This window comes from Corylus avellana, chromosome ca3 (assembly GCF_901000735.1).
Source record: "Corylus avellana chromosome ca3, CavTom2PMs-1.0".
In the NCBI taxonomy this organism is placed as follows: domain Eukaryota; kingdom Viridiplantae; phylum Streptophyta; class Magnoliopsida; order Fagales; family Betulaceae; genus Corylus; species Corylus avellana.
Genome location: NC_081543.1, coordinates 28,885,814 through 28,899,071, shown reverse-complemented (window position 1 = coordinate 28,899,071; position 13,258 = coordinate 28,885,814). Strand labels below are relative to the sequence as shown.

The 13,258-nt window shown below is 35.5% G+C and overlaps 1 protein-coding gene across 1 annotated transcript; it reads right to left on the bottom strand.

Moving 5' to 3' along the window:
* Window positions 1–5,422: 5,422 nt before the first annotated feature.
* Window positions 5,423–11,289, bottom strand: LOC132174368 (phospholipase D beta 1-like). Its single transcript, XM_059586035.1, has 7 exons — window positions 11,278–11,289; window positions 10,329–10,526; window positions 6,778–7,008; window positions 6,596–6,664; window positions 6,338–6,485; window positions 5,816–6,255; window positions 5,423–5,731 (listed from the first exon to the last, which is right to left on the bottom strand). The coding sequence occupies exons 1-7, from the start codon at window positions 11,287–11,289 to the stop codon at window positions 5,423–5,425; spliced, it is 1,407 nt and encodes a 468-aa protein (XP_059442018.1).
* Window positions 11,290–13,258: the final 1,969 nt, after the last annotated feature.

The following is a 13,258-nucleotide window of genomic DNA, read 5'->3' as shown; positions in this document are numbered from 1 at the left end:
ATTATCTTAAAAACTTAAAAACTTAAATTGATAAAAAATTAATTATTTAATTAATATTTTAAGACTTTTACTGGGCCACTACCAAGTGAGAGGTTTTGTGCTTATGATATATTGGGTTTGGGCATTCATTGACACATGGGGTGGGCTGGCTGGGCTAAGACTCTTACTACAAGCACCCAAAAGAAAGACAAACGGGCCGACACATCTACAAATCCTTCACTGATCATAGCAATTTGGGCCCATAAGGGGATTCTAATTACAACCTTAACCAAACCCAACCTAATTTAATTGTATTTGGTAGTTTAGTAACTTAGTGGTAGCTCGCAGAGACTGGAGCAGGAACCTACAATGAACAAGGATTTTCTCAATTTTGAATAAGATACTTTATATTTTAATTGGTGTATTTAATGGTTTATATGAAGTTAATATTAACACTTTTTTTTTGAAAAAAATAATTAAATAATATGAAACAAATTACAATTAAAATGGAGAGGATCTCATTCCCCTTACAATTGGGGTCACGGTTTATTACTCTTATTCTTTTTTCTTTGAACAAAACCAATAAGAGGAGACCTCTTGCTTGAACAAGGACTCTCCTACCCAAGCAGTTAACCTTTTCTCTTTGGGCAGGGGTTATGAGCAGGAGCTCCCTTGCTCGAGCAACTGCTTAGGCAAAGCCGCAAAAGCACGCCTCAATAGCTCCCTTACAAATTTTTTGTACTTATAATTTTTTTTTTTTTTAAAACACGCCTCAACTGTTTGAACAAAGAAATTGTAAGGATCTAACTCCGTAGAGATAATAGCTAGTACTTTTTTAGTTACAATAGCTTTTCGTGGATTTTCCTTAAATTTAGAGAATAAGTTACGTTTTGTTTTCATATTCAAATAAACTTTACGATACCTTCCCTTATTCTTTACCTATACCATTTAAATATAATTTCAAATAAATAATAGTGAAAAGAAAGAGAAAAGTGAGAAAAAAATAAAGCATATATATATATATATATTTTTTTATTAAAATGAAGGTAAAGTACAGCCTTAGATCTAAGGTAACACTTTTGGTCCCCTCAGATTTCCTTTGGTTTAGGAAACATTAAAGAAGTCTATTGGAATAACTTCAATAAGGTTGTAGCACAAACTTACTCCTTTGTGCCCACCAATCAAGAACCTAATTAAGCATAGAATGCATTAAGAAAAATAAACACAACTACTTAATTATATTAGGTTTAATTATTGTTTTTTTTTTTTTTTTTTTTTTTTTTTTATAAAAAAACAAAACAAATTTAGAGGCTATCAACAATCCAAGTGTGACAACCCAGAGGGAGGTGGTGGCTGTTCACCGCCACCTTTGGGGTGGCTCATGGGCCACTCCTGAGGTGGCTGGGGGTAGCTCGCAAGCCACCCACCCCCAACCAGATCTAGGGGGCCGTGCGTCACCCCATGGGCTAGGGGTTGCGGTTGTCGCCGCCCCCACTTCCCTTTGGGGTGGCTCGCTAGCCACCCCTTCTATTTTTTTTTTTTTGAAAAAAAAAAACTTAATTAGTTTTTTAAGATTTTTATGGCTCATATTTTGGTATGATCAGGTGTGGTTGTGTTTTTTTAATTAAGCTTAGGTTTAGTGTGATGGGCTTAGGTGTCACCTTCTGATTAGTGGACACAAAAAGGTTAGTTTGTGCCACAATTGTATTGAAGTTGAGGAAACCAAATATTTTTTTTTAAAAAAAAATATGCATAGTTTTCTCAATAAAAGAGCATTATGGCACATTTGGTATGTGGAATATTGGACCTTGGAATAAAATAGTTATCCCACTTATTTGGGGTTGCGCATCATTACTTCTCCTAAAATGAGAAATATTTTAGTTATTGCACTAAAAAATTGAGAGGAATAGAATAACATTTTCTTAAAAAAAATCAATGTTTTTTATGAACAAAAAAATGAGCATCATTTTATGGGTGGCCGACCATCTTTGTTGTTTTGTTAGGACGATTTTAGAACTAAGTTATTTTAAGAAGTTTGATTCAATTCGAGTGATCACGAGAAGGATCTGGCTTATTTGCTCCAGTTTAAAACTACAACAACAATTTAAGGGCTCAGATTTAACCAAACTCGAACTAACTCAAATATTGTTGTTTTTTTACCTACTATTTATAGAAGCAGACTTTTCGTTAGTTTTCTTTTTGATGCCGTTCAAGGAGGAAGGGCCGTACGAACAAAGCCAAAAAAAATAGAAAGCATCCCTCTTCTGTTTTGGATCCGGATCGTTTCCAATCAATTTTGAACTCGAGAATATCCAGTTAATGGTTAAGATCTTTCTAGAGAGATCATAAGGCCATAAATAGGACATCTGCCTCATGAATAAAAAAAAAAAAACATTATATATATTTTAAAAATAAAATAATAAAAAATTAATTAAAAACTTAAGGGGTGGCTGGCCACCCCATTGGGTGTGGCCGGACCACCCTCAAGGGCCAAATGATAATAATAATAATAAACAAATATATATTGATTTGGCCCTTTGGGGTGGGCTATCCACCCTTAAGGGCCAAAAAAAAAAAAAGAAAAGAAAAATTGATTTGGCACTTGGAGGTGGCCGATCCACCCCCAAGGGCCATGGGGTGGCTGAAGCCACCCCCAATCGGCCCTTGGGGTTGGCCAGAGCCACCCGATGGCCCTTGGGGGTGGATCAGCCACTCTATTGATTTGGCCATTGGGGGTGGCCAGCAACTCCTTAATTTTTTATTATTATTATTTTTTTTAATAATTTTTAAAATATATACTATTTTTTTTTTTGGTTAATAGGGCAGATGTCTCATTTATTGCATTAAAATTTCTTTAGAGAGATCTTAGTTATTAACTGAATATTCTTTAGTCCATTTTGGACTGGAGAGGATCCTCTACCCTCTGTTTTGGGTTCACACCAAGAGAGAGAGAGAAGTGCACAGGTTGGCCCTTTAGGGGTTCCAATCTTTCCCCAAAAGCTTCTTGAATATTCATTGAGCTCATGTCAAAAAAGAATATTCATTGAGCTTTTAAAAAATGTTGCTGGGTTAGTTTTTTGGGCTTTGACCCTATGGCAGGATGGGTGTTTTTGTTTGGAAATTTTCGGTGTGTTGTTATTTTGTTGATTTTAGTTTTAAATTGTTGTGGGTTTGTTCTTGTGATTTTTCAGTTGGGTTCAAACTCTTTTAGGACTTTATTTTTATTTTATTTTAAGTAACTCTTTTAGGACTTGTTGACATATGTCAAAAGATTGGAGGAACATCAACCACTTAAAAAACATTTAAGACCCTTTAATCACACACTGCCATGTGTTAGGAAGTCGTAAAAGAATTGAAAAAGATATTTAATTAGGGGGATAAATGTAAAATTAGTCATTGTGGTTGGGCTAAATTGCAAATCACTCCATGTGATATAAAATATAATTTATAGATCTCTATAATTGGCCCTAAATTACAAACAATTCAATGTGGTATAAAAAATAATTTATAGGTGCACTTAACCAATTTTTCTAACTTAATTTAAATGAAAACTTTGTCACAATTTATTCACTTGAATGTTGTTTTATTTATTTTTCAATGGTTAGAAGATGTGATCGTCAAATTCTCGCAAATCGTGGCGAAGAAGATAAAAATGAGAGAGAGTTATGCCTAGTAAAATTTTGGGGATAGAAGAGATTATGTTAATTTATTGTAGTAGTATGACTTGAAGTGATGGCTGATGTGTAATCTTAACTAGTGTCCTAAAATAATGTGAAAAATCCTAGTTGTCATTTTTTAAAGTCAGAAATTAATAATAACATATGTCGCGTTTTATTGAGCATGACGTGACATAGTAACATATTCTGTTAAGTTACTTAACACGAAAATTGAATTCAGGGAGTAAACTGTTTTTGGCCTACCGTGAATACTTATAAATTATTTTTTATACCATAGGGAGTGATTTGTAATTTAGGCCAACTACATGGACCTATAAATTATTTTTTTTAATTATACTACATGGAGTTTTTTTTTATACCCTAAATATATATTTGATTTTTTTTTTTTTTGAATTTTTTTTTTAAAATTTTATTAATGATATTTTTTTTAGTCTAGTTGAAAATTTTGAGTTGAGCTGAGAAAAGTAGATGTCAAACCAACAAAGAAAGAAAAAAAGTAGAGTTGGGAAAAATAGGCTTCCCAAACAAGCCTCACTTCTTCACACCAATGTTCTCACATCCATGGATGACTTTCAAAATCATCATTAAATTTGTGATGGACATTTATTAAATTTTAATTCAATGGTAGTTTTAAAAGTCATATATGAGTGTAGAAAAATTTGTGTGAAAAAATGAGAGTGTGTGTAGCATTACTCGACTAACCATGTGGGGAAGCATATTCACTTTATCAATTGAAGCAACATCATAGAATTTATGTAACATATTTTTTTTCATACCACAAACCATATGTCTTACTACTTAATTAGGAAATTGTTTATAGTTTGCTAAGCGATGTATAGTGTGTTCCATATTTATAACATGCTCTGCGTTCTAATTATTAGTTGATTTAGTTATCAGTTAGATTAGTTAGTTGGATTTGTAAGATCACAACTCATCAACTCTAAAAGTTTCGGTCGCAAAAAGAAAGAATAAAGAAAGAAAATGTGATCTTCAATTATATTGGATGTGCTGATTCTAATGTAAGATGGCCACCCTTTTTTTTTTTTGGAGGGGGGGTTAGCTCTCTCTTCCTGTGTATTAAGTATTGATAATTAATATCCAATACACGGGGAAGAAAGAATGAAAAATGCTTGGATTATAGAAAATTTACAATTTAAACTTTTAAGTAACTTTTATTTGGGTTGTCAAGTCACCATGATGTTGCATATATATGATGAGCAGAGAATTAAGCTTTTCCAATTGTGGTCCCATAATCCTTTCATTATAATATATCAGTCAAGTATGCTAGACCTGCAACTCTTTTACTATTTTTTAACATAAGTTAACATGTGATTGGAGCACTGTCAACCACCTAAAAATATTTAATAACCTAACTCCATTCACATATTGACATATGTCAACAAGTTGTAAAAGACTTAATTCAAATAAATTTGAAATCCATTACAAAATGGACATAACTCTTTAAAGAAAAGTTTCAATTTTGATTGATAAAATGATAATAGAATGCCAGAAGGCCCAAAACACAAGGCCAAATTTGACAAAGAAGTATCTCAAAAGAGTTGAACAAATAGGCTAATGAATGTACGTTCAAATTATACTTTAGGATACATTAGAAAAAGATGAATAGATAGATATATATAGGTCATAAAATATTCTTCACGATATCAGGACATGACAAACTTTTATTTGTTAAACTATGGAGAAGTACTTTATAAATTGCATGGATTAAATTGGCAGCCATTCTGGAACGGGTATCATCAACTTGATTAGCTAGTGAAATTTTTTAGACCGAAATTTTTTAGATCGAGTGGAAATGTCCCTGTTATATTTCCACCCGCATCTGGGAATGTGTCACAGCCACGAAGAGGCTTCACTTTGACTGTTGGATAAACTTCCACGGGATACATTAATAGGTGACCCTTCATTTCCGTTACATCATCAGCTACATATTGTCTCCAGTTGAGCTCACTCATGGACCTTAGCCGCCTCACGCATTCAAGGTTCTCTGGTTGTTTGAAGCATTCTTCCAACACTCCAGTATGCTCTGCCCATAATGACATCCTGTATCCATAGATCTACAATGGCAACTTGTGTAACGTACACCTAGTGTCTTTGCCATATATAAATATTATAGAAAGTTGTAATTTGTTAGGCTTTACCTGTCCATGTGGACTAGAATGTTTTGTTTCCCACGTATGATTAGGCTGACATGCACCAATTGCTATTTCAGTGTCTCTGGTGCCAGACATTGACTGCTGGTTGATATTTGCAGACCCCAGTATGACATACTCATCATCCACAATCATTCCTTTTGAGTGGACATAAATCATAAAACGCCTACTCTTCCGAGCAAGAGCCTGAAACATATATAAATGGAAACATGAGATTTGGAAAAGATCGAGAAAGCTGAAAACGGTAATCAGGCATATATATATATATATATGATGTACCTGCCAATAGAGAATCTGCAGAGTGGTAGGGTCTGTAGGATCACCTTCTGGCCGCATTGGGATAACAATATATGCAGAGAATCTCTCATTCGCTTTTATTTTGTTGGGGATTTTGAGAGCGATTTCCATCGGTATTAAATTGTTTGAACCTGTACGTAGATAAATATATTTTAGAATAACTATCTACTGTTCCTTAATTTGTTCTTAATCTCATATATTAGAATCCCTCACCTATATCTTTGTGAGAATCCCAGTTGAATGAGGATCCGAGGAAGAACTGGTTCTCAATATAAATGAATTTTTGGGCAGCACGGATTGCATTCACATATGCTGTATGGATGCTCATGTCTATACGTACATTCTTCCCGCATACAAGATTCTGTTACAAGAATGTTAACACAATATTAGTCCATGCATCAGCCTTCATTCTAACAAAATCAAATGCATTATTTTTATAAGCAAGCTAAAAAAGCCAAAGATTTTCCTCACCTTTTCCGTAGCATCTTTTGGGTCCTTTGGAAATCCTTTCACAGAAATGGAATCAATTGAACGAAAAACCTTCATGTACGTGTGGAAAAATTTTACACAATTAAAAGAAAGAAAGAAAGAAACGATCAAGAATTGAAAAATCTAACTCCCATATATATATAGAAGATTGACATCCAATATACCTGTACATGCCAATCCTCAGGATCATTGTGACTTTGAGAAGGAATATCTCTCATCCCATTAATGATATCAGCATAATAGCTTTCAAATTTGTGTTGCGCATCATGATGTTGTTTTGATGCCTTCAACCAGCGCTCCTTAAAATTGATGAGGATGTCACATGCGGCAGGACCATCAATACGAGAATGCAAATCATGCCATGGTTGTCTTGGACAACCAACAGCAGCAGGCTCCTGTTTAAGTTACAAATCAAATATGTTAAAATTAATGGGGATAAAATTAAAACCACGTGGTGTTCATCATTATACTTTAAAAATTGATCCTATCTCAGAGGTAAAATGAGAAAAACTTAAAATATATACCCAGCTGCAGCTTAGAGAACTTTTGTGAACACACCTACGTACGTACGTTAAACCACCCTAGATTAGCAAGTAGGTTAGCTTAGTGGAATGGATTAAAGACCCCTTAACAAAACATTATAGTTTCTAAAAGTTCATTTTCATCTTCAATGACATTCATGGTTCAATCGTTTAGTAAATGGCATATTGTGGCGTTTCACGTCGTCTGGATACGGAGATGATTATGTGCTTATAGGTATACTTGACGAAGAGAATAAATGAAGAAAGTTATAGAGAATTTAAATCCTTGCATTAGCACTCAGATGACTTGGCTTGCTTCGATATCAAGAATTTCTCTTAATTAGCTGGTGAATAGAGCTTCTTTGTATGAGGAACGCTTGAAGGAGACTGCAACAACTTTTGAGGGGCAGAATATATAAGAGGAGACCTTAGAGACTCCCTCAAGGACACCTTATAGGGAACAATGTAAGATTGGCACCAGAGTGTTTTATTGGTGTGGACAACCAGGGCACTTCAAAAGGACGGCACAGTTAAGGGTGTGGCTCCATAGCAAAGGAATGCATAGGGGCCACTAGCTCCAGCACAAGTTTATGTACTCAATCCAGAAGAGACAGAGACGGAATTTAATTAAGGTGGTAACAAGTACTCTCCGATCCCTGTCTTTGAACTATTTTTTAGTAAATTGGTGATTAAAAAGAGGGGAATGATGGATATATTGTGTGAGTTTTATAAAACTAGCTCACACAATATATTATAGGGATAATGGTAGGACATATCCATCACACAATATATTCATCACAATAATGGTAGGACATATCCATCACACAATAAACTATCCATTGAATGATGGATATGTCCTACCATTATACAGGTTGACCCTATGGTTCATAGTTTATTTTATGTTGTTTGACCTTAAATCCAATAGTTTTATAGGTGACAGGCGCAACCATGTAAGTGTAGTGGTCACAATAGATGTTATCGTTAGCGTGTAGATCATCCGGGGTTAAATCCGATCTGAAGACTAGCGGTGACGGTATGCGAGCTCCACCGGGACACTGATGTTGTACTATAGGGTCTCATGGGATAACACAAACCCTATTAAGAAGGAATAAGGGCTCGAGTAAACCATATGAACTATTCTCTTTAAACATCATATACTATATCTATAATGCATCAACATGATATTTTGCCTTGTCATTTAATAGAGGAACCCATCATTTCATATTATTGCATTTGACTTATCAAAATTTTACGAAGTAACTGAGTTTACCATATGATAACATGTTTTCCCTATGTTAATTTGGAGCATTCTGGCTAGCCATATCAGTACTATTATCCGAAAAAAACAAGTTAATTTAAAACTTTCCTAGAATTACTTATAAAAGTCAATTTCACATAATAAATAAACAATGTAGGACCATGAACATTTCTTACAAACCGCATACTCTCTATGTGGGCTACTCATCTTCTCAATATGAGAGTGGAATTGTGTTACAAACTTCTCTCTTAAACCCTTGACGTCCTTGACATTGTCACTTCATGTGGCACATTACTAGATGACTCTGATACCATTCGCAACAACTTAGGGAAAAGCATAATTAGTCACATCAGCGCTATCACCCAAAAATGACTAATCAATTTGAAGCTTCACTAAAATTACTTATAAAACCCAGTTTTACCTAATAAGTACTAAACAATGTCGGACTTAGCACCCATGAGCATCTCTTATCAATCACACACTTTTTATGTAGGCTACTCATCTTTCCAATATGTGACGGGGGTGTTACACCTAGCCAAGCTAGTTTTATATAAGTTCGATCCAGGTATGTCAAATTATTTGTGATCTCATGTTGAAAAATATGACGAATTCATGGAGTTTCTTTTGATGTTTTACGACATTCAAATTTCAATGTGATCCTGTCATGAGGGATTGTTCAATTGTAGTTGTGAACTCGTCTTTAATGTTATTCAAAATTGTGAAATCACTTTTGATGACGTTTATCATCTACTATTTTGGGATAGTTAGTTAATTTAGATTTGTGTTAGTTTGGAAGTTTTAATTAAAACTTGGCCGGTAATATTTTATATTTAACTTTATATGACTGATCTTAGACCGAAACACTTGAGCTTAAGTTATTATTATTATTATTTTTGAGATGGGATTCTGGGATTTCATTAAACCAAAACTCCTTGTTCTACAATTACAATATCCCTAATGCATGGAGTATTTGGTCACTCCAACAAACATCTTCTGCGATGGTCAACGCCATTTTGGCTAGTCGATTTGTAGCTTCATTCGCCTCCCTTTTCACGTGGTTGATGCTCCAACTTTGAAAACCTTGGACGATAGACTTGGCGTCGTCGATCAGGTGCCCATAATTGCTCCAACATTTGCTGTCACTGCATAAAGCTTTCACCACCTCCAGGGAATTGCCTCTATATTTGCGTGGGATAAACCCAATTGCACGCCCTCTAACTTGAGCTTAAGTTAGGCTATGTTATGTTATGATGCTTTTTAGTATACTTTAATTTGGTTATTATTTATTCATGAGATTTAGGGTTGGCTATTTTATTATGCAAGTGTTAAAGGCTTCCGTCGTAGGCTCTCTAATGAGGATTCTAAGATTTATTGGCCCTATTTTTTGGTAGATAATATGGAGATTAATTAATTATCAGTTAATTAATTTCTCAAGACATTACATCACCAATTGCTAATGAAGCTGTAGTAGTATATGTTTTGTTTGGCAAAGCCTTTTCCTTAGACATTGTAGTTGATTGAGATTGATGTGAAAAAAAAAAAAAAGTAAGAATGTTTGGTATAAAAAAGTGAAAAAAGTGGTATGGAAAAGAGAAAAAGTTATATTTTGTAGTGATTTTTTTATTTGAAAATAATTAAAAGTGAATTGATGTGATATAAAAAGTGAAAAAAGTTAGAATATTTTTATGTTGATTTTTTTGGGAAATTGTGATAAACAGTGACTAAGAAAAAAAAAGAAAAAAAAGGCTTTGCCAAACAAAGCCATATATGTTAATATGTTATCCCTGTTGATCGAGTGGTACGGTTATATATATATATATATAATCTTTGCTAGATATATATTTCATAGGATAAATAAAGGAGAATATTAAGATTCCCAATTATGGATCGACTACAATTAATAAGGGACATGGAGAAAATTAATTGAATAATTTACCTTGAAGGTAGGGTTATTATAATCGCCTTTGTGCACAGTTTGTAAAGTCCTGAAAAGAGGATGTTTCGGAGTGTCATATCGGCCCATGCATAGATCAAGACCTCCAACAAATGCCACGATCTTTCTTTTAGAGTCACCTGCATCAGCATCCAGAATCACTATTTTCTGATGATGGGAATAGATTACTTTGCGAATTTCCTGACAATCAAAAAGAAAAAAAAAAAAAATCCAAAGAATTGTTAGAATTTATTGTCATTGATAGTAATGAAATCAAATCAGATTTAAATATAATTAAATTTGATTTAATTTTATATGTATACTCTTTTGTATTCTCTCAAACTCCTTATAAATAGAGACTCTCCGTATTATAAATTCATTGAGTGAAATAACAACAAATGTAGCCTTAAAGCTATCTGTGAACCCAAATCACACTTGTAGTTCATGGATTCGGTTTCTATGCAGTTAGGACTGGAAACGAGCCGAGCTTGAGCGAGCTTTTCTTATTCAGGCTTGGCTCGTTTAAATTTTGCTCGAGCTTGAGTTGAGCTCATGGGTGAGTAAAAAAAATCAAGCTTGAACTCATAATAAGTCGAGCCGAGCCTGCTTGCGAGCTGGCTATTATATTTAATTAATTAATTAATTTATTTTTTTAAAAAAATTAACTTCAAGTACTCTTAAACGCTTAAGAAGCCAGCTTGTATATGATCATTTGCTTAGTTTGGCTAGTCGAGTATGGAGCCTGAGTCAATATAGTAAGGCACTTGGTTTCAAAGAGAGAGGATATGTATCCTTTTATAGATAAGCAAACTTGGGGATTGATGTTTTCTTAATAATGTGAGACAAGTTAACAGGTTATATTCAGACTGCATTGAAACAACGCCCCCTGCAAAAAAATATTTTTTCAATGTCTCTCTCTTAATCTCCCTCACTAGTCATAGCACTCTTCCACCTGAACTCTCATTTCCCGCTATCTCACTCTCGCTCACCAGACAGATAGTGATAGTGTTTGGGTCTGTTTGATTCTTCAATAGTTTCTACCTTTCGCAATCTCCATCAATAGTTTATGCTTGATTCTTCTTCCTTTCGTTTGGGGCTGCTCTAATTGAATTGAAGTCCTTTTAATGATTGCTCTCTCTCTCTCTCTCTCTCTCTCTCTCTTTGATCACGAAGGGTCTAAAATTTTTCATTTTCTAACGCTTAAATATAAATGCAATTTTAATATTTTAATAATTATGAGATTTATAATTAATTATGTGTTACTTAGTATATATACACAGACACACACACACACACACGAGCTTATACGAGCTTGTTCACGAGCCTAACCGAGTCGAGCCGAGCTTGCTTCGTTTAATATTCGAATCAGAATTTATATTCACGAAGCGTTTAATTTAATAATCGAGTCGAGCACAAGCCGATCTCGAGCGAGCGACTTGCTCACTTAACACCCCTATATGCGGTAGTGCAAACTATCGCATAGCTGCGGTAGTGCAAAACAGCACCGTTTTGGTGCAGTTTTGGGCTACCTCATGAAGGAATTAATAGGAATTAATGGATGGGTAATGGGTGGGTCCACCACTCAATAATATATAATAAATACATTATTAAAAAATAAAAATTATAAACAAATCAATAATTAAAAAACAAAAAAATATTAAAAAATTAAAACAAAAAAACTTTTGTTGGAGAGAAAAATGGCTCGCCATAAGCGAGGCGATGGCTCTCCTGGAACAGGTCACGCTGAGCCCCCCTCGCCTAGCAGATGTGTGTCGTGGGGCACACAGCATGGCTGGGCCATCCCCACATCAACACGAGGATGTTCGTATGAGGAGGATGTCCAACCTGATAGGCGCATGTCCCTGCACCATCTAACAAAAGATTTCGACCAACCCTTGTACGACACTATACTGTGTACACGTATGTGAAACGTGCAATGGTTAGACGTATGCATATATATATGTAAAATGTGCATCTTTAATAAACAAGAGGAATTCTTTGATAAACTGAGCTTTGGTTCTGATCATCTTCCTCACTTCTTCTACCATTCTACTTAAAAAGATATTTCCCTAATTACGTATGGAACCCAGTGTTCTCCGTCATCTTAAAATAGTCCAAGTTCTTCGGGGTGACCGAAAACTATGTTAACAATTTGACACCGTTTGTGGGAAAGACGAGCAAAGCGTTGTAGCTCTTTTCCACCAAAAAATATGTCGATTATCGGAGATCACGCACACGTCGGTGGAGGTTCGACCCCACCACCATCGACGCAACACGAAACCAACAACTCTTTCGTATTGGTAACACCCACAAACACAGCTTCCATCCAACCTAGACCTTCCATTAGAACCAGACGCGATGATGACGTCGGAGCCTCTGGAGCCGGCAACCCTCAAGTGACCTACCTCACTTCTCAGTTGAAGTTAGAGCGAGAGCAAGTCCGTGATCTCACATGGCAGAACGAGGAGTTATCACGGTGAGCCAGCACCCGAGAACCTCCTCTAGGGCAGCGAGATAACGAAGAACGGGGTCAAAAGAATGAAGGTCACTTCGAGTATGATGGGGCCATACCTAAAGCATACTACAGACAGAGTGAGCGCGGCAGCTACGATTCAACCGCCAGAGGAGAGTATTACAGCGGTTTCACCTATGAAGATCAAGGCGGTTGTCCATTGGGGCGATTACAGGGTTCAGGATGGCCTCTGTTACCAGAATAGTTATGGTCACCTAGATTATGGTCTCTATTGCCCCCACAGCGAACCAGGAAGCCTGTTCTATGACAGTGGCCAGCACCAGAATGAGAGTGCTTACGACCAGTACACTAGGGGGTATTCGGAGTACGTGGAGCCCTATGAGCTGACTGGCAATAGCATGCAGTACGCCCCTAAGTACGGCAAAAGGATGATGTACGAGCATGAGAACTACGAAGAGTG